Genomic DNA, 19,099 nt, shown 5'->3' on the forward strand with positions numbered 1-19,099 from the left:
GAAGAAGCGCTTGAAGAAGGAGAAGAAACGACTGGCTGCCCTTGCACTTGAGGCTTCAGAAAACAATGGCACTCTTGAAGATCAGGAATGTGAGGTCAGTGGGCAGGCGGCCATCGAGGTCGCGGCATTGTCAGCAGCAGAGCAAAGGGTCTTAAGCTCAGGCTTTAGGTTTATAATGTTGACTTGGCCCATCTAAATCCACATCCTTAATCCTGTAGGAAAGAGATACAGGACAGGGGTCCTCCCCAAGGGAGGGTGTAAAAGTCCTGCTGGAGATAGGGTCGCCTTTATGAGACCGATCTGTGGGCATGGCAGAAGGTTCTGTTCCAATTTATGTGCTTTACTGTGATTAAAGATTAAATAGGTTCATGGTGGTTCCCTTTTGGCTCAATTCCTAGTCATACATACATACCTTTGCCATTTCAGTGTTCAAACAATGGCAATACTGTATCCATTTCTCCTCAGGAAACCGAAGAAAAACCCAAAAAGAAGAAAAAGAAAAAGCCCCAGGAGGCTCCACAGGAGAACGGAATGGAAGATCAGTCCAGCTCTGCTCTCCCTAAACCCAAGAAAAAGAAATCTCTGTCCAAGGAACTGGTCAACAGTGACTTTGAAGAGCCTGTTGAGCCAACTGTAAATGCAAAAGTCCCAAAGAGGAAGAAATCTTCCTCCAGAGAGGAACCAGAAGACCCTGAAGAGGTTGCAAACAGCGTCCCAAAGAAAAAGAAGAAGCTTTCTAAGGAGGAGCCCGTCAGCAGTGGACCTGAGGAGGCCGTTGACAAGAGCACTAAGAAAAAGAAAAAAATCAAAAAAGCACCCCAGGAAGATTAACATGGACATTCCCTGGGGATGTGAAGGGCATACCCAAATGTTGCCCAATAAAAAACTGTTTACAAAAGTTGGTAAATAAATATGCTTTTATTAACCAGCTTACATGGGTGCAGGCAGGACCTATGGGTGGGGCAAGGCAGCAATGACAGCCTCAGTGAAGTCGTGGCAGGTGGCATAACCACCCATGTCAGAGGTTCGAACCTGTGGGGAGAACTGTAGTCATGTCTGGGGCTTGGTCCATCCCTGACAATCCCACCTCCCACCATCCTTACTTAGGGAGGTAAGACTCTGGACAACCTAGTCTGCCCAGAAGGGTGGTTTATGGTCCGCTGTCTATAAAGTTCTGGTCCAATGTACTGAAGGGGCGTGTAGGTGGAAGTGTCCTTGTGAGGTTGGGAGGAATAAAGGGTTCTAGCCCCCATGGGGGTGCAGGTGGCCGATGACAGACTTGATGAAGTCAGATGTGGTGCTGTAGCCGCCCATGTCTCGAGTCCGAACCTACAGCCACCAGCAGCAATGCGGCGGGGAAGGAGAGAAGAAAGCCCATGAAGGGGGTAGGGCAGTGTGATGAAGGAAACCCTTGGTGCCAAGGATCCGAGAGGGTGACAGGAGGCCAGAGAGATGCTTCAAGGTTTTAAGCATGAATCTGCCAAGGGCCAGGATGCTCCAATCTCCCCTTGAGGGCTGAGAACTGGAGCTTTGCTGCTACCTGGGCAGGGTGGAAGGCCAGGCATGAAGGGGGGAAGCAAATCAAAAGAGGATGAAGCTACCCTAGGAAATTTAGAGGAAGAGGCAGGAGGAAAAGCTGGGAGGGGAACAGAGATAAGGTGGAGAAGTCTCACCCTACCTGTGCCCTCCCTCCACCTCTCCTCTGTCCCCTAGTCCCACAGAGCCAAGACAAAGCCCATGAAAGGGACAGTGAGTGAAGCAGGAAATGGCAGATAGGAACTGAAAGCAAAGTAGGTCCAGAAGATGAATCGGGAAGGGAGGTGATGAGGTTCCAAGGAAGATTGGAGAACATGTTGGGGAAGCAAGGGGTCCCTGGAGGGAAAGGGCAAAGACTTGACCCAGGGTCCACAGAGGACAGCGCCATGGCCCTGCAGCCAGCAGCCTTCCTAAGCTCACCTTGCCCACTTTGATCACCTTCTTCACAGCATCTGCAATTATGGTGGAGTGATACTCGAGACTGCGAATGTGGACAGGTAGAAAATGAGACCTCCCACTCCTACCAGGACAAGCCTCATGTCCCATCTCTGCTCCCCCCAACAGCACCCCATCTCCTCCCCACCCCCAGCCTACTTGAGATGTCGCAGCATGTTAGAAGCCGACAGAAGCATGGCTGTGGGATTGGCTATATTCCTGCCCACTGCCTGGGCGAATGGGTGCCTGGCGCCCTGTGGGGAGGGACAGGCCAGAGTCACTAGGGGGAAACATTAGGGAGAGACTGGGATGAGAGAGGCGTTACAGAAAAGAGAAACAGGTGAGATGGGAAGGAGATCAGGTATAATCATGAAAGGCAGGCACAGGTGAGGAGGTACTGAGGTTAGAGGGCTGGCGTGCAGGGACTGAGGGCTAAGGGAGGAAGTGGGCTCACTCACCGTCTCAAAGACCGCATACTCTGCACTATAGCTCTCCCCGGGAACCACACCAGCTCCCCCAACCAGGCCAGCCGCTAGATTGTCAATAATGTTTCCATAGAGATTGGGCATCACAAGCACATCAAACTGGTAAGGATTCTGCACCAGCTAGAGGGCAAGAAATGGGTATGGAAGAAAAACCAAAGTGACTCAATGGCTGTCAAGTTGATTCCTTGCTCACAGCCACCCAACTTGTACATCTTTAAGGAAGCAAAGTGTTACAGCTTTCTCCCTCAGAGCAGCTGCTTCAAACTGTTGACCATCTGATTAATAGCCAAGCTCTTAAACAGTGCACCCCCAGAGCCCCTTTCAAGTGTGAAGGAGAGTGAATTCCCTTCACTCCACGAGCACCAGAAGACTCACCTGCATGCAGCAGTTGTCTATGATCATAGTCTCAAATTTTATTTTGGGGTACAGTTCAGCCACTTCCCTACAGCACTGCAGGAATAGCCCATCCCCAAGTTTCCTGTTCATGGGCCAAAGGGAACAAATTCAGTCAAGAGAATGCCAGGAGCAACTTTACTGGGAACCCACCCTCTGCAAAGCCATGTGTCTCACATGATATTGGCCTTGTGCACTGCTGTGACCTTGCCCCGACCCTTCTTGGTGGCATAGTCAAAGGCAAACTTTGCAATCCGCTGAGACTTGGTACGAGTGACGATCTTGAGGCACTCAATCACACCCTTCGCACTCTAGGTGAGAAAAGAGAAGGAGCTGAGTGGGAAGGTGGTAGGGTGGTGAAGAAGCTAGGCCTCTCTTCAAACTCCACCCTGACCCTCCTGCTGTCCAGGGCCTCACCTCATGTTCCAGAGAGCTGTATTCCCCTTCTTTCTGCTCTCGAATGATCACCAGGTCTAGATTGTTGTGTCGGGTCTTATAGCCAGGAAGTGACTTGACATGGACCACATTGGCAAACAAATCCAGCTTACGCCTGTGTACAGGCCAGAGCATTAGCACTGCGCCTAGAACCCCAGACCCCTCCGACCCTCTGCCTTCCACCACCTACCTCAGCCTCATGTCGTAGGAGGCAAGTTCCCCCTTATACTCCATTGGGGTATGGATCTTTCCTGTGTAAGAGTCAAAAGGGGAGTGTCACGCACAGGCCAGGCCAACACAAGGAAACTCAGACCAGCCTTGAACTCCCTCAGGGACAAAATCCACCCACCTATCTCCCCTCCAAGTCACTGACCCTTAAATGCCTATTGGGACAAGGAGAAAAGGGGTGGAGGAATTTAAAATTCAAACCAGTATGGACCAGTTCAGTCATGGATGATGAATAAATATCAGTATACACTTAAAAAATTAAAATTGAAGTTAACCAGCACAGTAACCAGAGGGGAAAATGAAGGATTGAAACTCTGGAAGCCCTTTCAAACATCTGTTGTACTGAAGCTGAATCATTTGCAGCACTGTGTGGAGTATAACACACAAAATGGGATTGGGTGAACGTGTTCTGCACATAGGACAATTTTGAAGAACTGTAGGACAAACTGCTGTGCATGTAATGATGACCCTAAAAATAGTATATCCATGTTCTAACTCCCAGAACCTCTAAATCTACCTTATTCCCAAAACCAAATCTTTGTAGACATAATTAAGGATCTCAATATGAAATCATCCTGGAATGGAGTGAACCCTACATCTAATGCCAAGACTTTATAAAATAAAAAGGGTAAAGACAAGCAAAAGCTATGTAGACAGATGAAGAGACTGGTGCGAGGCATCTAGAAGCCAAGGAGTGCTAAGAGCACCAAAATTTACAAGTAGCAGGAAAGCATTCTCTAGGGAGGACTCTCCTGCCAATACCTTGATTTGAAATTTCTGGCCTCCAGAATGATAAGATACATTGTAGATATTCTGAGACACCTCAAGTTCTGAGAGTTCAAGTGTGACAGCAGCCCCAGAAAATGAATACAGTGAGTGAGACTCTGACAAGTAGCAGTAAAGAGAAAAAAGCCCCATACATTATGTGCCAAAAAGAAATCACATATTCAAAAACTCACGTGTCATCTGGTGTGGTCAAAGCACAAAGTAAGTAGTAAGGAGGCCGAACAAAGCAGCAGAGAGCCAGCTTATAAAGGATCTAGTCTACGGGAAGACTGTGCCTGTGGCCAAGTCAAACTGGGCTTTCCAAGAGAAGGGATGGGGAAAAGGGTCAACAGGAGCAGAAATGCAAGCCAGGAAACGCAGGACAAGAGCAGAGCAGCAGAAAGCCAGAAGAAATGAGGCAGTTACAAGTGGCATTCTAGAAAAACAATTACTTGGATTTCACGACCCACTCCAAACCCTCAAAGTCTTAAATCTGTATGACATGATTCCTCAACTCCGGGAATCTCAAGAGGAAGGAATAAAATGTGCCTGTCAGTGGCAGGGCCTCTGAGAAAGTTACTGGATCCGCTTAGTAGCCATTCATTCATTTGCCTTTCAATGACACAAGGGCCTCACATACCAATGATGGCCACCTTGTTCTCCTTCATGGAGCTGAGCACCTGCTCCAGTTTCTCCTCTGATGCCATATTCTGCACCTCACTGAGGTGGTGCTCCTGGAACTCCACCGGGACAGCAGCTGCCTGCGGAGACAGGTCCTCAAAATTGCTGGGTCAAGGTCGAGTGAACCCTTTCCAACTCACCCGGTTCTCTCCTCCGGCGGGTGCTCAGGGCGGCTCACCTTGAACACCTCCTTGACAGCGTGCATCAGCTCGGGTCCCACGCCGTCTCCCGGCAGCATCGTCACGGGAAAGGCTCCTTCCACCCTCACGTCCTCGGTCTAGGGCGAGGGTCATTGAGTTTGCATTGCAGGAGGTCACAGTGAGGTTCAGGGGGGCAGGGGTGGGGAGTGAGAGAAGAGCGGGGGACACTGGGCAAAGAAGCTGGCAGCGGTGGGGGGAGGAGGTTAGGGATCGCCGCTGGAGTCAGGGTTACCTGGTTCCGCGAGGTGGCGCGCACCGCGGCGGAGGTGCCCAGACCCCTCCATACTCCAGGGTTCGGGGCGGCGACCAGCGCCTGCGACAGAAACACAGACGCCTGTGAGGTCGGGCCCGAGGTCTCCCGCCAGACCCCAAATCCCGCGGTGACCTTGCCCTCTTAGGAAGCCCCGGGCCTCACTCGGGTCAGCCAGCGGACACCGGCCAGCGCCGCCATGATCCGCGCAGAAAGTATGGGGGCAGGCGAAGCCGGAAGTCGGTGCGGCGCAGGCTCGACTTCCGGTCCGTGCGAAACCTGGCGCATCTTTCTCCGCGTTCAGGATTCTAGTTCCTGGCTTTGTGACTTCATTCATCCTCTTCTTACCGTGTCCATTCAGGCTGATCGAGAAGGACGCTTCTTCTCAGGCACCATACTTATGTTGAAACTTTAGAATGACATTGTTATGGGCCGTCGAGTCGCCCGCGACTCACAGCGAGCCTGGCCTGTCCTGGGAGCCGGTCTCACTGACGCAGACATACCTACCCCCATTGCTACAGTTACTGTATTAATCCATCTCATCTGGGGTCCTCCTCGCCTGCGCTGTCCCTCTACTCTTCCAAGCATGATGTCCCTCTCCAAGGACTGGCCTCTTCTGGACATGTGTGGCGGAGCTTCAAAATCCTAGCCTCCCGGGAGAAACTTGGCTTCACTCTCTCCAAGACAGACTGATTTGTTTTCTTGGCAGTCCATGGTATGTTCAAGACTCTTTTCCAGCACCACAACTCGAAGACATCAATTCTTCTTCTGTCATCCTTAGTCATTGTCCAGCTCTCTGATGCATAGCAAGTAATTGCGAAGACCATGGCCTAACTTGAATCTCTAGATTGACATCGTTGCTCGTTAACACTCTGGAGAGGTCCCTGACTGCAGGTTTTCCTAATGCAATTTGTCTTTTGATTTCCTGGGGTGCTGGAGAAGAGTATTGAGAGTACCATGGACTGCTAGGAAAACAAACAGATTTGTCCTGGGAAGGGTTAAACCGAGTGGCTCCTTGGAGACAAGGATTCTGAGGCTACGTCTAACATACTTTGGACATGTTGTGAGGAGAGACCGGTCCTTGGAGAAGGACATCATACTTGGGAAGGTTGAGGGACAGTGCAGGAGAGGAAGGCCTTCTATGAGGTGAATTGATTCAGTGACTGGGATAATCGGGATGGGAGTGTCAGAGACAGTGTGATTGGTACAGGACAGAGCAGAGTTTGCGGCTGTTGTACATAGGGTCACTATGAGTCGCAAACGACTAGAAGGCACATAACAACAACAATACCAAGAGTGTTGATTGGAGATCCAAGCAAGCTGAAGCTGTTAACAATCTCAATCTCTTCACCATCTATCATGCCAATTGGTTCAGTGATGAGAATCTTTTTTTTTTTATGTTGAGCTTCATTCCATATTGAAGGCTGCAATCCTTGACCTTCTGCAGCAAACAGAACCTTAGTGATTGGAACGTGGCATATAAGAAGTATGAATGTAGGAAAATTGGAGATTGCTAAGGAAGAAAATGTTTACATAAATAGTGACATACTAGGTAGACATTAGCGAAATGAAATGGCTAGGCATGGGACATTTTTAATCAGATAATCATATTATTGCACTGGAAATCAAAAGGGGAGAAGAAACGCGTTGCATTCATAGTTAAAAAGACCATTTCTAGATCCATCAATCATGAAATACAATATTGCGAGTGACAGGATAATATCCATATGCATACAAGGAAGACCTGTTGATAGCACTCTCATTCAAATACTAACAACCAGAGCCTAAGAGGAGAAAGATGGCTTCTACTAATTGTTGCAGTTGGAAATCAATCAAACATGCAACCAAGATACATAAGTAATAATGATGACTGGAATATAAAAGTTGGGAACAAGGAAGAAGGACTGGTAGTCTGGAAACACGGACTTGGGAACAGGAATGAGGCTGGAGACAGAATGATCGAATTCTGTACAATCAATGATTTATTATTCATTGCAAATACCTTTATAAGAAACACAAATGGTGACTATACACAGATGGACCTCACCTTATAGCCTACACAGGAATCAGATTGATTACCATGAGAAAAATCATTGGAGAAGCTCAGTATCAGCTGTGAAAACTAGACCAGGTGCTGATTGTGGAAAAGATCATCAGCTACTCATATGCAAGTTCAAACTGTTAGTTAAAGCAAATAAAATCAAATCCACAAGAACTAAAGTTTGACCTTGAGTCTATACCTCCTGAATTGAAGGACCATCTCAGAAAAAGGTTTGAGAGCTTGAATACTAATGAGAGAAGGGCAGATAGGCTGTGGGAGGATATTAAAAATATCATCCATGAAGAAAACAAAAGGATATTACAAAGATGGAAAAAGAAGAAAAGACCAAAACAGATGTGGTAAGAGACTCTGAATTTTGCATTAGACCACCGAGAAGCCAAAGCAAAGGGAAGAAATTAAGATGTTAAAGTGCTGTTGTCAGTCATAGTGTTCTACTCTGTCTAGACGTAACTCAGCCAAACACACTTGATGATGTTCTCACTGAAGCATTTGCCATTTATTAGTCACTGCCTATTGGGGAATCATTTGGTACTTACTCTGTCAAGCTGCCCTTTGACCTGTCCATATTGTTGTGTACCATCAAGCCAAAATCAGTTCATAGATGACCTTCCAGCAAGTTTTCAGAGGCAGTAATCACACAAGAGGAGATTGCCAGTCCTTCTCCCATGAGCAACTTGTGCCTTTCAAATTGCAGGCAGATTTATAACCACTTGGCCACCAGAACACCCTCTATTTCCCAGCAGGAGTGGCATCTACTTCCTAAGCAACATGCATCTGGAAACTCTATGAGCTTTGATAAATGTCAATAGTTATAGAAAGTCTTCAGGCCTTTTGTTCATAGGGTGGCTATGAATTGTGCTCGACTCGAATGCAATTAACAACAAAAACAACTGAAAAGATATCTTGTGATGCTCTTTGTAGGTATGTATTTTCCCTAGCAATGGGCTCAAGCGTGTCTCAGATTGTGGGAATGGCATAGGTTAGGGCAAGGGTTAGATCTGTTTTCATAGAATTGCTGTGAGTCATGGAGAGAACTCTGTTGGCCTAGTGGATAAAAAGCTATGTTACCAAGCCAAAGGTGGGTGATTGTAATCTGCGGCCCTCAGGCCGGGTTTTAATTGTTTGTGATCATTCTTCTAAGTGGTATTAGCACTAATCTGTCCATTTGCTGTACAGAGATAACTCATGGTTGCTGTGATGCTAACACTGTGACACTGATGTGTCAAATGTGATAATGGTTACCCATGGTGGACAGTGTTTGGTGGAGCTCCCTGATTAAAACAGGCTTGAAAGCAGGAGTGGCATCCACTTCTGAACTAGTTTGCCTACAGAAACTCTATTAATTTAGAGAAACAATGAAATTTATACAAGCATTCATTCAGATCTTTCATTCATATGGTCACTATGAGTCATCTACGACTCAATGACACTTAACAACAACATCTATACGCAGAAAAGATATCCTTAGAGTATTTCCCAACCAGAAGAAAATGTGAAGGCCTCCCTTCTAATGTGGCTAAGAAGGGACAAAAATCAACTGCAGAAAATACAAGAGCATTTTGGTGGTAAAGTACCTGGCATTTGACAGACAACTGCAACATGAGTAACTGCATAGCCCTCAAATAGTCCAGACATTCTATAAACTAGTGGGGGGGGGGCAAAGCCACAAAAAAACCCATTATTGTAGAATGAGAATGAGAATCCAAAGGGGAGGGAGGGGTGGAAGCAGAGGGGTGATGATGAGGGGAGTTGATAATCATAGGGTCATACAGTTTGATGGGTCTAGGGTGGTGGTGAAGGAAATGGGAAAGTTCCTGTGTGCAAAACAATGTATTCGAACTTTGTAAATAAACCAAAAAGATGTAAAATAATAATAAAAATTCCAGACATTCTACTGTTTCTCACAAATTGTGTTTTGAAATATATACATTGCACAATTTCTTCACTAAAGCTATAGATTTAATTTTCAAAAAAAAGGATATGAGATTGTGTGTTTATCAAAAAAGATCCAGAGTTTAGTAAGGAGCTGAGTTACAATATTAGGGGATCTGTGCCATTTCTTCATGTTTTTGTTGCTATTTATTTATCATTCTCTTAACAGATATTGAACCCTAAACTATATGTAAGGTGCGAGAGGCGTTAATGGACACAGCACAGCTCATTAGAGAAGACGAATGAACTCCTAGTGGAACTCCTAGTTTACCAGTTGTTGCTGTTCCTCATATTCTTCTAATATGTATTTGTTAAGTTTTTAAAGCTTTCTTTTTCACTGAAACATAACACACACAAAGAAAATGGTACATGTTACACATATATTGTATAACATGGAATTTTTAGAAATTAAACAGGCTTTGTAATTAGCAAGCAGATCCCGGAGGGCTTCTTCAACCTTTCCATGTTTTCTTCCAGCCACTATGCCCCAGTGGTTGGTCATCACTAGCCTGTTTTCTACAAAAAAAATTGTTTTCCCTGATTTGAACTTTATATCAGTAGGATCATATTACTGATCTAGGGAATTAAAAGGGTGGGAATAAAACTCAAAAGAACCTGATTACATGATCCCGGGAATTAGGAAGGTAAAGAAAAAAGTCCAAGGAGCCTGTTTACACCCACACATTCTTGCATTCTGGTTAACATTACACATGCTCACTGACACACGTCTAAGCATTTATTGAGACAAAATTAGGAGAAACATCAACAGCTTGATGTTTAAAGGGTGTTGTCTTATTTTGAACCAAAGTGTCTCCAGAAGACAAGATTGCATGGAACTAGGTTACACTCATGTGCAGCAAAAAGTTACCTTACCTCGCAGTGACCCAACATGGAAGTTCCAAGAAAATAGAATTTAGACCAGAGGCTAATGTAAAGTGACTGTACGCAGGCATCAACATCCGTAATGAGTCTTTCTCCCACTTCCTAGACTCCTTTGCACATAAGTCTTCCCCCCTCCCCCAGCATCTAAGCTTTTATTGAGGTTTTTAAAAACAAGTGTCCATGCCAGTGAGGATAGTGGTGGGGGAAAGGTAGGGTGGTTATTGTTATTATGTGCTGTCAAATCCCTTACGACTCATAGCAACCCTAAGTATGTACAAGAGCCCTGCAACCTGCTCTATCCTGTGTCAAATTTACTGTCCCTGACACACCTACCCTTATTACCCTAGTCACTGAATCAATCCATCTCATCCAGGGTCTTCCTCTCTTATGCTGTCCCTCCACCCTCCCAAGCATGATGTCCCTCTCCTAGAACTGGGCCCTCCTTGCAACATGCCCAAAATATGTCAGACAAAGCTTCAAAATCCTTGACTCCAAGAAGCAGCTGGGTCTCACTCTCTCTAGGACAAACCTGTTTGTTCTCCTGGCAGTCCATGGTATATTCAATATTCTTCTTTAGCACTGCAACTCAAAGGCATCAATTCTCTTTCTTTCATCCCAAGTCAGTGTCCAGCTCTCTGACACATACTAAGCAATTGCAGAAACCAGAAACTATGGCATGGATCAGACAAACCTTAGTCTCCAGACTATCGTCGTTGGTAAGAGAAGGAATTCTTCCTTATTGGTAATAAAGCTCCAGGTTCATCCCGTCATGATTTCATAGTTGCCTAAGCACATGTGGTCCTTGCATATGGACCTTGAACATGTCTTAAGGACACTTTTGTTCCAACGGGTGCCCGTTTGGGCTGCGATGAGCTTCTTAAGATCTCCAATGGTGTCAGACCTTCTTCCCCAGACAGTCATTGCAAACCACCTCGATTATTCTGCCTGCCGCTCGACTCTGCTCAGAACTAGTGACACCACGACCTCCAAGCTAAAACACTAAGCCTGACTACTCCGAGCCAGAAGCAGAAGTACGTGTTCAAAGACACAAAAGCTTAGCTTGAGATCCTGTGCACACTTGCAAAAGAGTAAGCAGCACACCCTTTACTCCCAGAAAACACCCTTTCCCGGAAGAAACAATCCTAGAAGCGCATGTGTTGCTGTGAGACACACACTCGCGTCCCTCTACGGCTCTGCTTGTTCTCCCCTTGCAAGGTTTTCTTATTCTCAAATCTATAGCTTTCCTTCTGCATCGTTGTCTAACTTTGCGGTCATTATTTAAGCCTAGCATTGACCACGTTTCTTTTGTGTCTGGCATCTTTCAGTCCTAGTTTATGACTCGCTCACTCTGTACCTGTCACAGACCCTATTCTTTTCCACTGCTGTAGAGTGTCCTGTCACGTACATATACTACAACCTATTGAGTCGCTCAGTTCTTGTGAACATTTGGGTAATTCTCAATGTGATGGGCAATCCGTTCACTTACAGCCTCTGAAAACCCACAGGAAGGTCAACTGTGAGTTGGTTTCCACTTCTCAGCCACTAGAGAGATGAACAGGGTTGCTATGAATATTCCAGTGCATAAGGAATAGGGTTTTGCCATTTTTGTCAGTTCTTGGTTCATACGTGTTTTCTAACTGAACGAACAAATTCCATCTTTGTCTTTGCTATTATCTATCAATAAGATTTTTAACATTGAGTCTTCTTTATATGCTTAGGAAAACCCTACTTGGTCAGGAGAAATATTTTAATCATACGGTTAGATTTTATTTACCGGTATTTTATTTATGATTAGACTCACTAATACTTTACCTAAAAGGTCCTGGATTTCTCTTTGCTTTTGCTGACATCCTCTAGTTTGGGCATCAGGACTGAAAAGCAGGGCTTTGGGGAAAGAGACAGAAGCAGCCCTGGCCCAGAAATGGACATGGGAAACGTCGCTGAGATGGATGCTGTTGAGAAACACAGTCTGTCAAGAGCCTAGACTGTCCTTACACATTCTTCCTGGGAATGTCCAGAATGCCAGCTCTTTACTGCATTTCTATTGTTATGGTGGTTGCGGTTGTTGTTAGGTGACGTCAAGTGAACTGTGACGCACAGTGACCCTGTGAGCAACAGAGCTTGCCCTATCCTGTCCCACGCTCCCGGTCTCCTTCATTCTCAAGTCCATTGACGGAATCATTGCCTCCAACCATCTTCCTGAGGGTCTTCTTTCATTGACTTTCTACCTTCACTAGCATAATATCTTTCCAAACACCAGTCCCTCCCCCCTACAATATGTCTAAAGTATGTGAGACAGTCACTACATACCTAGGGTCGCTCTGAGTCTCAGGCAACTCAACCGCACATAACAACAACAACAACAATATGTGAGACAGTTTCACCATAACTGCTCTTGCCCATTTATGGGGCTTCCATTTGCAGTGAGCAGCCTGGAGCAATGAATTCTTTTCTTCCAGGTCAAAAAGCAAGTTTGCTTCCTTTCTGCTATAAACCCAGCGGATTCCCCAGGCTCAGCATCCCTCAGCTGTGACACTACATACATACAAAACATCAACTGGACCTCTCCTCATTGTCCCTTTGGGACTTACAGAACAATGGAGACAGTGTAAACCTGATGCTAATATAGATTGCTGGGACTTGTGTAATTAAGTTCCTTGGTCTCAGACCAGCAGTGTTTATGAAAAAAATAAAAGAGTAATTATTTGTTTTGAGTAAATCCAAACACTAGATTCATGTTGTGGAATGTTGGGGAGGAAGGGAGGGCCTCTGTGTAGGACAGATCGCCTAAGCTCCAGATAAGTGCAAGCCTCCCAACGGCTTTTAATATGGAATAGAGAAAGCTCTCCTGTGTTTGGCTGTATTGGCTTGAGAAAGCTCACCACCTGGGAAAACGGCTGCCACATCTGTTGAGCTGGGAGTGGTCCACACAAGGCTGAGGTTCTCGTAACCAATCCGTATGTCCCACGTCTGTAAGCCCACCCTATCCTGTCTTCCTGTTGACATGCTTGTATATAAGTCCACTGCAGCCCTCAATAAAACTGAGTTGGAGTGACTCTCTGATCCTCTCCCAGAGTGGTGTATCTCCATCATGCTTACCTCCATCAGGGTGTAACTGCTAAGTTGCTGGTGAACTGTCAGAGACAGATTCAAACAGACAGTTTTGGCAATGAGAACTGGACACTGACAGAGGTATGACTTTCTGGAAGAGAAGAGACATAGATAGGTAAAGGGAATCACAGGATATGAAAAGATTTTCTGGCTTTTTCCATTAGTGAAGCTCTGGTTCAAATAGTGGGCAAGATAAAAATAAGTAAGAGTTTCATACCTGTTAATGAGGCCAAACAGCGAGAGATAGGATTGAAACCAGCCTCCTGAATGGTATTTGGTCCTCATGCAGGAGGAGGAAGAAATGCTATGACAATTAGGCAGCAAATCCCACAAAGTCAAAACTAAACCCAGCACCACCGAGTTGACTTTGAATCACAGCGACCAACTGTTGAGTCTCTTAGCACGAACAAACTTCTTCACCTTTATCCTGGAAAGTGACTGGTGGATTCTGATCTGGTGACCTTTTGGCTAACAAGCAGCCAAACATGTAGCCCCCATAAGCCACGAGGGCTCTTGTTGTTGTTGTTGGTGGTGTGTACCATCAAATCAGAATCAATTCATAGCTAACCAGTGAGTTTTCAGCAGCAATAAAATCACCTGGAATACCTAGCATGGCAATCTTTATGCATTCCATTTCTTTTATTACAATATCCCATTTTCCTACTTTCATACCTCATATGTTCAATGTTCCAATTATTAGTAGATGTTTGCAATTGTTTCTCCTCATAGTTTAGTGTCATGCATTATGAGGACTCAGCCTCCAGGGCTACATTTAATAGTGCTTGATTGTTCATAGGATTTTCCTTTTCAATCTATACGTGAACACATTATTCTAGAAGTTGGGCTTTATGAAGAAAAATGTGGCATCAGGATTGAAGGAAGACTGGTCAACAAACTGCGTTATGCAGATGACACAGCCTTGCTCACTGAAAGTGAGGAGGACTTGAAGCCCTTGCTTCAGAAGATAAGGGACATGGATTGCCTCTTAACATCAAGAAAACAAAACATCTTCAACATGGATTGCCTCTTAACATCAAGAAAACAAAAATCCTCACCTCTGGGCCAACATGTAGCATCATGGTATGTGGAGAAAAGATTGAAATGGATAATTATTTCATTTTGCTCAGATCCACAATCCCTTGTCAACAGCAGTCTGGAAATCAAAAGATGAGTTGCATTAGGAAAACTGCTGTCAAAGACCTCTCCAGAGGGCTACAGAGCAACAACATCAGTCTAAAGACTAAGGTGAGCCTGATCCAAGCCATAGTCTTCTCAATTATTTAATGCATCTGACAGCTGGACAATGACAATGGAGAATCAATGCCTTTGAGTTGTGGTGCTGGAGAACATTATTGAACATACAGTGGGCTATCAAACAGCTCTGTCCTGGAGAAAGTGAAACTAGAGTGCTCCTCGGAGCCAAGGATGGTGAAACTCTGCCTCACATACTTGGCGCATGTTGTCAGGAGTCCCTGGAGAAGGACATGCAGTAGAGGAAACCCCTCAATGACAGGGATTGACACAGTGACTGTGGCATTGGGGTCAGGTGTGTCACAGGTGATGAGGCTGGCTCAGGATAGAGCAAGGTTCAGAGCGTTGTTCATAGGGTCGCTATGGTAATAGCGGACTTCACTGCACATATCAACAAATCGCACTGGAAGAGATTACCCATCTTTGTACAGTGGCACAGCTGGTAGATTTGAACCACGTGCCTTTTGGGTTGACAGTGCAACTCCTTGCCACTAACCCACCAGCCCTCCCTTTTTCATATATGATGTTATGCTGTTCTGTCCCAGAACCGACTTACAGCTGACCCTCCTTTGCGTTTTCAAAGGCAGTCAATTGAAAGAGAGCAGACTGCTCGTCTTTCTCCCTCAGAGCAGGAGGTGGGTTTGAACAGCATTGTTCATGTTAGCAGCGCAGCTCCTTACCACTAGGCCACAGAAAAAGTGATTTCAGACCCCATGACTGGATGGTTCAAAAGAAGCCGTGCTCTCCTTTCTGGAGCAGATTTCCAGAACAGACTGCGACTCTGCAGCGGAGGAGCCTCCTCTCTCTCTGCTGATCAGCTCGTGGATGCAAATATTTTTATTTTATTTTAATTGTGACTTTAACAAAAGTTTCCAGAAAAGTCAATTTTTCATTCATTCATTGTTGCACATTTTACCCCGTCGTCGCCCTCCCTTCTTCCTCCCCGAGTCCACTTTTTAAAAAAAGTATTCGGTTTTTTGCAATGCAAACTTTTGAATCCCAACACACAGCATCCCAGGGCTGCTTGAAAGAAACAGTTGTCATTCCAAAAAAGAAAAGTCAAGTCAGGCCACAGAGAGGCCATATTCCTGTGCGACAGCGCCACCTGCCGGCCACGCTCCCAACTACATCCACGTGTTCAGCTTTCAAAAGAGTTTTGCTGTTATTGTGGTGGTGTTGTGTTACATCGAGTCGATACTGACTCATAGCTTAATTTTCAGCAGGTTTTCAGAAGCAATTAATTGCACAGGAGAAGAGTACTCATCCGTCTTCCGTGGTGCAGCTGGTGGGTTTGAACTGCATGCCTTTGGGATTACAGCGTAGCTTCCTACCACTAAGCCAAACACAACCAACTAATCTACATTGAGGGAACTCTGGTGGCCTAGAGCTGACATGCCGTTCTTCAGGCGGCCCAGTGGTAAGAATTACTTGCTCTGCATCAGAGAGCTAGGCAATGACCAAGGATGACAGAAGAATTGATGCCTTTGAGTTGTAGTGCTGGAGAAGAGTCTTGAACATACCAGGGACTGCCAAGAAAACAAATAGGTCTGTCTTGGAGAGGGTGAAGCCAAGTCTCCTTGGAGGCTAGGATTTTTGAAGCTCTGCCTCACTTACTTTGGGCATGTGGACAAGAGAGATGGTCCTTGGAGAAGGGCATCATGCTCGGAAGGGTGGATGGATAGCGCAGGAGAGGGAGACCTGGATGAGATGGATTTGATACAGTGACTGAGGTGATTTGGGCTGCTGTGTCAGAATCAGTGAGACTGGCTCAGGACAAGGTAGGCTATAGAGCTGCTGTACACAGGGCCACTATGTGTCACAGGCGGCTCAACGGCATATAATAACAGCAACAGCAGTGGTAAGAAGCTGCAATCCTAAAGGCATGCAGTTTGAATCTACCAGCTGCTCAGTGTGAGAATAGGAATCTCCTCCTGTGCGATTTTTTAAAATATTTTTAAATTTATTTGTTTTTCATTTCAATGAACATCTACAGAGATTCTGGAATTCCATTCATTCATTGTTGCACCCTTCTCCCCCCCCACCCCCCCTCCCCCCTCCCCCCTCTCCTGTGCGATTTTACTGCCTCCTCTAACCAGTGATGGGAAAGCCACGCTTCTCGAATAGTTTGAATCCATCAGCTGCCTCTTTGCAGGAGAAAGATGTGATTTAAACTCACTTTTAAAAACTCACTGGAGGCTTAGCCATGAGTTGGTTCTCACCCAAACAGGACTGCCTGCCTGCCTGCCTGGTGGACTGACTGATCTATGTACCTGGTAGTTTAATCTGCAGGGAGTCACGCCTGAAGGCTAATCTGAAGGCCTTGCCCCCCTGGCAGTTCCAATTCACCAGCAGTCCGTAGGATAAAGATGAGCTATTTCTCTGAAGCCATTTGCTGTTTCAGAAATTGAATGAAAGGTCAGCTCTGAGCCGGCTTCTGACTTGACAGCAAGGGGCTGTTATTGTTAAGGCTGTGGAGCTAACAACAGAGCCTTGTAGAACCCTCTGAACCCTGCTCTACTCTGAGCCATCCTCATCATCTCAAACACACTTGACACCATTGCTACAGTCGCTGTGTCAATCCATTTCACTGAGGATCTTTTCCTCTTGAGCTGACTCTCCACCTTTCTAAGCATGATGTCCCTCTCCGAGGAATAACATGCTCATAGTGTTTGAGATAGAGTCTCACCATCGTTGCCTCCAAGGAGCGCCCTGGTTTCATTTTCTCCAGGACAAGCCTGTTTGTTCTCTTGGCAGGCCATGGCATGTCCAATGCTCTTCTCCAGCACCACGACCTAAAGGCATTGATTCTTCTTCTGTTGTCCTTAGTCATTGTCCAGCTCTCAGATGCATAGCAAGGAATTGAAAAGATCATGACTTGGATCAGGTGCACCTTGGTTTTTAGACTGACATTGTGGCTCTGCAGCACTCTGGAGACGTTCTTTTTTAAATTTTTTTTCATTATTCATTTTAGTGAACATTTACAGAAACTTTGGATTTCTGTTCATTCATTGTTGCATTTTTCTCCCTGCCAACACCTCCTCCCCACCCCCAATTTGCTCTTCTCTTTGAAAAGTAAAAGAAAAATTCTTTCCTTGTTATACAATCCCTCCCCCATACCCCGCCCCAAGTCCACTCCACTATGCAGCTTTCATTATGGACTCCTGTCATGACACCTGGAGAGGTTCTTGACAGCAGATTTTCCCAATGTAACTTGACTTTTGATTTCCTGGCTGCTGATGCCACGGGCCTAGTAGTTGTAATTTACTGACGGAGGTGGCACGAATGGTTAAGTGATGAATTACTACCCTAAAGGATGATGTTTCAAATCAACTTGCAGGCTCTTCAGAAATCTTGCCCTTGATAAACTTAGTGACATCTTCATGGATTTGTAGGTTATTGTCAACCATCTAGGCTTCTGGTCAGTGAGAGCCCAGAATCCCTCATGAAGATCCTCCTCTATAATGACACCAACTGAAATTAAGCTTCTCACCTAATTTGTATTGTCCAAATGCCTTTGTTCCCACTTGCCTGCTATACAAACATGTTTAAAAATGATAAAAAGTGTAAGTATTAGACCAAATTTATCACTTACATACATTTTTTTCTATTGCATACAGGGTTTTTTAAGGTCTGTTATTTTGGAAGTGGGCCAATCCTTCTACCTGTTGTTGTTGTTAAGTGCCGTCGAGTTGCAGGCGACTCATAGTGACCCTATGAAGGAGAGTCCTCGACGCTTGGGCGCCTTTCATCCTCTCTCCAGGTTCATAGGAATCCTTCTTCCTAGTCTGTCTTAATCTGAATACTCAGCTTTAGAACATTATCTGACAGACAAGCATTTTACAACAGAGCATATATGGCAACTGAGACTGAACCCTCAGATATAGAAGTGTGGAGGGACAGTGCAGAAGAGGAAGACTTCGGATGAGATGGAGTAATATAGTATCTGGGAGAATGGGGAAAGGTGTGTTAGAGTCAGTGAGATTGGCTCAGAATAGGGCAGAGTTCAGAGCTATTGTGCATAGGATTGCCATGAGTCACAGGCAATTCGATGTCACATAACAACAACATACATTTTATCTGCACGAAGAACCTTTTCCTTAAAATAACTTTGTGTTGAGGAGATTTCCAGAAGAAACTGGTTTTCTATTCCACAATCCACACCCATTTTGATTTGTAACATTGATTGCCATCCCCACAGTGTAACAGCACTCAGCTTGCTTCTTCCCTGTTTCTCATTTCCATTTGTCCTTAATTGAGGCGATGAGGGGTTGTGTGTCAGAGTTAGTGAGACTGGCTCAGGACAGGGAAGGGTTCAGAGCTGCTGTATACAGGGTTGCTATATATCGCAGACGACTTGACCAATAACATTCTATGACAGGTTTTGAAGCAGGAGTGGCATCCATTTCCTAACCACTTGTCTCTGAAAACTCTGTGAACTTTAATAAATGTTGAT

General features: G+C 45.4%; 2 protein-coding genes across 3 annotated transcripts in view; one reads left to right on the forward strand and one right to left on the reverse strand.

The window, feature by feature from the left end:
- NOP56 (NOP56 ribonucleoprotein) overlaps positions 1-831 on the forward strand; it is a 4,634-nt gene extending 3,803 nt beyond the window's left edge. Inside the window, exons 6-7 of the mRNA XM_006894250.1 lie at positions 5-94; positions 466-831. Coding sequence (XP_006894312.1) covers positions 5-94; positions 466-831 — 456 coding nt within the window. The remainder of the gene's footprint in view (positions 1-4; positions 95-465) is intronic.
- Positions 832-917: 86 nt separating this feature from the next.
- On the reverse strand, positions 918-5,619 carry IDH3B (isocitrate dehydrogenase 3 (NAD+) beta). Of its 2 annotated transcripts, none has more exons than XM_006894184.1 (12): positions 5,574-5,619; positions 5,391-5,471; positions 5,137-5,235; positions 4,918-5,038; positions 3,475-3,535; positions 3,267-3,399; positions 3,027-3,160; positions 2,832-2,934; positions 2,430-2,576; positions 2,131-2,225; positions 1,957-2,017; positions 918-1,032 (listed from the first exon to the last, which is right to left on the reverse strand). In XM_006894184.1, exons 1-12 carry the CDS (start codon positions 5,607-5,609, stop codon positions 952-954), a joined length of 1,152 nt encoding a protein of 383 aa, XP_006894246.1. In that variant the 5' UTR covers positions 5,610-5,619; the 3' UTR covers positions 918-951. The 2 variants fall into 2 exon arrangements, with proteins under 2 accessions (XP_006894246.1, XP_006894245.1); XM_006894183.1 differs by having other exon boundaries at positions 918-1,329.
- Positions 5,620-19,099: the final 13,480 nt, after the last annotated feature.

The sequence above is a fragment of the Elephantulus edwardii genome, unplaced genomic scaffold (assembly GCF_000299155.1).
Source record: "Elephantulus edwardii isolate Elephantulus edwardi_28Jun2011 unplaced genomic scaffold, EleEdw1.0 scaffold00138, whole genome shotgun sequence".
NCBI lineage: Eukaryota > Metazoa > Chordata > Mammalia > Macroscelidea > Macroscelididae > Elephantulus > Elephantulus edwardii.

Coding starts and splice junctions, on each gene's coding strand:
- IDH3B (XM_006894183.1), bottom strand. CDS start 5,609: ATGGCGGCGCTGGCCGGTGTCCGCTGGCTGACCCGA. Junction 2,577..2,831: donor TAGACAACTGCTGCATGCAG/GTGAGTCTTCTG, acceptor CTTGCCCTCTAG/CTGGTGCAGAATCCTTACCA. Junction 2,226..2,429: donor AGTATGCGGTCTTTGAGACG/GTGAGTGAGCCC, acceptor CCCTCCCCACAG/GGCGCCAGGCACCCATTCGC.